This window comes from Manacus vitellinus, unplaced genomic scaffold, assembly GCF_001715985.3.
Source record: "Manacus vitellinus isolate BGI_N305 unplaced genomic scaffold, ASM171598v3 scaffold_47_pilon, whole genome shotgun sequence".
NCBI lineage: Eukaryota > Metazoa > Chordata > Aves > Passeriformes > Pipridae > Manacus > Manacus vitellinus.
In genome coordinates this window covers 2385093-2388137 of record NW_021940585.1, presented here as the reverse complement: position 1 = coordinate 2388137, position 3045 = coordinate 2385093, and the positions used below count along the sequence as shown (strand labels likewise).

The following is a 3045-nucleotide window of genomic DNA, read 5'->3' as shown; positions in this document are numbered from 1 at the left end:
CGACCATGCCGCGGTTCAGAGTGGCTGAGGCCAGGCAGTGGGGGGATCAGTTCGTGCAGTTCCTGCAGGAGACGGGCCGGGAGCAGGAGTGTCAGCGGGAAACTCTGCGGAGTATCTACAACCTCGAGTTCCGGGGCAGGTGAGAGCCAGACCCGGGCAGCTGGGACGGTCCCCCTGGCCAGCACCTCCCATTCCCCCCCACCAGCGTTGCCCAGTGCCTGGCCAGTGTTACTGGTCCTCAGCAGCACCACTGGGCCCCCAAGCCCCTCCGTGTTGCCACAGCCCTGCTGGGATGATCCCAGCTCTGTGGGACCCCCAGCAGCTGCCTGGGCAAGGTCTTGGATACCCACTGCCCTCCACTGTGGCCACCTGACCCTGCTGACCCCACTCACACTGGCCCTTGTGCAACATCACCGCTGTTAATCATTGGCAAAGCCGGGGCTCAGGGCACTGGTGGGCTGCAGGGTGGGCCCGGGCTGCAGGAGGAGGTACCTGGGGAGTTATCACTGCTGGGAGTGCAGTGGCTGTGCCTGAGAGGAGCCCCCATCTATGCCAGGGGCTGTGCAGGGGGCTGACCCCTCTGGGTGGCATCTTCTGTCAAGGATCTGGGGACAGGGAGAAGTCCCTGCCCTGCTGCTGCTTGAGCACTGGCAGGGGCAGGGAGAGGGCCTGCGTGGCTGGCAGGGCCAGGCAGTGATGCCATGGCACAGCTGGCATGGCCATGGCACAGCATGGAGTTTCTGGGGCAGCCTGCAGGGGTCTAAGATTTGCACGGGCCAGTGGGAAGCCCAAGTCCTTCTCCCTCTCCTGGCACAGAGGAGTCCACTGAGAGCTCCCTCACTGCAGCCTCACTGCTCTGCTTCACCTTCCCTCTTGCCTCCCTTCAGCTGCCCGTGCCCCTGCCTGTGCCCCACCACGCTCTGTCCCTCACAAACCTCTCCCTTGTCTCTGCAGGACTGACACAAGGACTCCCAACTTCTCCTGCACTTTGAATGCCCTGAGGGTGACCCATCGGGCGCTGGTGCGGGGGCAGGTGGTGCAACTCCAGACGGTGAGAGAGGCCCCTGGCTGGGGCAGTGCCCACGGGGACTGGCTCCACGGGACCCCCGGCAGGACCCCGGGGCTGACGGGGGCTGCTCCTTGCAGGTGAAGAGGCGCGTGGTGGTGGCAGACCAGTACCGGAGACCCAGAGCGGATGCACAGACACCACAGCCCACCTCTGCCTCGGGGCAGCAGCAGCAGCCCAGCTCCACTCCACAACCCCCCCGGAGCTATGCCCAGCAGCGGTATGACCCTGCCCTGGAGAGCCCCCAGACCCCCTCCCCAGCCGGCAAAGCCTGACCCTCCCTCCCCGCAGCGCCGAGCTCATCAGCGGGAAGCACGGCGTGGAGATCGTCTCGGAGTACGACCAGGGCAACGGGGAGATCCGCTTCCCGGTGGAGCGGGGCAGGCCCCGCACGGTCCCTGTGGAGGTGCAGAACCGCGGGACGCAGGAGGTGACGCTGCGGCGGGTCCAGCCACGCTACCAGTCCCCGGCGCTCTCCTTCAGCGACGAGCAAGGGGTGACACAGGGGCAGTCCCTGGTGCTCCACCCGGGTAGGGTCCCTTCCTGCCCCATCCCCTGCCCTGCTGGAGGGGCTGCAGGACCCAACGCTCCCCTGTCGGCCCCGCAGGTGGCAGGTACCCCATCCAGGTGCGGTGCCTCACCTCCTGCAACGGGCACTTCCCCGCCGTGCTGGTGTTCGAGTTCACCAAGGAGCCCAACGAGCCCTTCAGCATCTCACGCTACGTCGCTGCCGTCGCCCAGAGCCAGCTGGCCAAGGACCTGGGGCCCTCGGCACCTTACCAGCCTTACCAGGCCAGCCTCCAGCGCCCTGTCACCGTCATCACCGAGGAAGGCATCCCCCCCGACAGGTATGTGGCAGAGTCACCTGCTGCCATCTCAAGCAGAGGGGCCCAGCCTGTTCTCCAGCCAGAACAAGGCTCAGTTCCTTGGGACCCAGCTGTCTGGCACCCAGGAAAGTGCTTCATCCCTGTGCAATGGCTGGTGACAGCAGGCTGGAGACACTCTGCCTGTTGGAGTAGTCATGGCCCAGGGGGAGCCTGGCCCTGCAGTCCCTGCAGCACTGCTGTCCCCTCCACCCAGCTCCCTGAGAAACGAACTGGAGAGAGAAATCCCTCTGGGCCCCTACCAGTACCCAAAGAACCTCAAGGACACGATCCTGCTCGGACCCAGCACCAGTGCCAGCTCCAACTGGGCTACCATGAGGTGAGTACCGAGGGCTGGGGGCAATGCCAAGCTGCCCCCCCAGAGCCAAGGTGCCTCTGGGACACAGTGACATCCCTGCTGCCCACAGCTCGCTGCTGGAAGCACCTCTGGATGCTGACAACTACCAGCAGAAGTTCCAGCTGCTGCTGTACCTGGAGGAGATCCAGATGGAGGTGGACATCCGGCGCTATGACATGCAGGACGTGACCATGGTGCAGGACAGGGGGCTGCTGGTCCTCGACGTGCGTAGGGGAATCCAGGGGGGATGGGAGGGGTGCTGGGGCTCCCGTGGGTCTGGCATCACAGCAGCCCTTTGGCACAGGTGCCCGGCGTGGCCGAGAACCGCCCGTCCGTGCTGAGGGGTGACCACCTCTTTGCCAACCTGAGCAGCGAGCGGGACCACTCCCCGCTCCTCCAGTACAAGGGCTACGTGCACAACGTGGAGCTGGATAAGGTCAAGCTGGGCTTCTCCCCCAAGTGAGTGATGTCTGGCCTCAGCAGCCCCACTCGGAGGTGCTGGAGGCCGGGAGCCGGCTGGGAAGGACCGGGAGGGCGTGGGGGAAGTGTCCGCCTGCCCTGCTCACACCACTCCTTCCCAGGATGCTGAGTAAGTTTGTGAAGAACCTGAAGTTCGACGTGACCTTCACCTTCAGCCGGCTGCCGCTGCAGGTCCAGCACCGGGCTGTCGTCCTGGCCATGCGCCGCGGCTTGTCCAGCCTCCTCTTCCCCTCCGCCTCCTGCCACATGTCCCTCTTCGCAGGCCCCTTCCAGCCGCG

At 65.6% G+C, this 3045-nt stretch overlaps 1 protein-coding gene across 1 annotated transcript in view; it reads left to right on the top strand.

Annotated features, from left to right (window-relative positions):
• Positions 1 to 5: 5 nt before the first annotated feature.
• MOV10 (Mov10 RISC complex RNA helicase) overlaps positions 6 to 3045 on the top strand; it is a 7508-nt gene continuing 4468 nt past the window's right edge. The window contains exons 1-9 of the mRNA XM_029962485.1: positions 6 to 139; positions 955 to 1051; positions 1147 to 1286; positions 1358 to 1596; positions 1674 to 1914; positions 2147 to 2269; positions 2358 to 2511; positions 2592 to 2746; positions 2869 to 3025. Of these exons, the coding sequence (XP_029818345.1) occupies positions 6 to 139; positions 955 to 1051; positions 1147 to 1286; positions 1358 to 1596; positions 1674 to 1914; positions 2147 to 2269; positions 2358 to 2511; positions 2592 to 2746; positions 2869 to 3025 (1440 nt within the window). The remainder of the gene's footprint in view (positions 140 to 954; positions 1052 to 1146; positions 1287 to 1357; positions 1597 to 1673; positions 1915 to 2146; positions 2270 to 2357; positions 2512 to 2591; positions 2747 to 2868; positions 3026 to 3045) is intronic.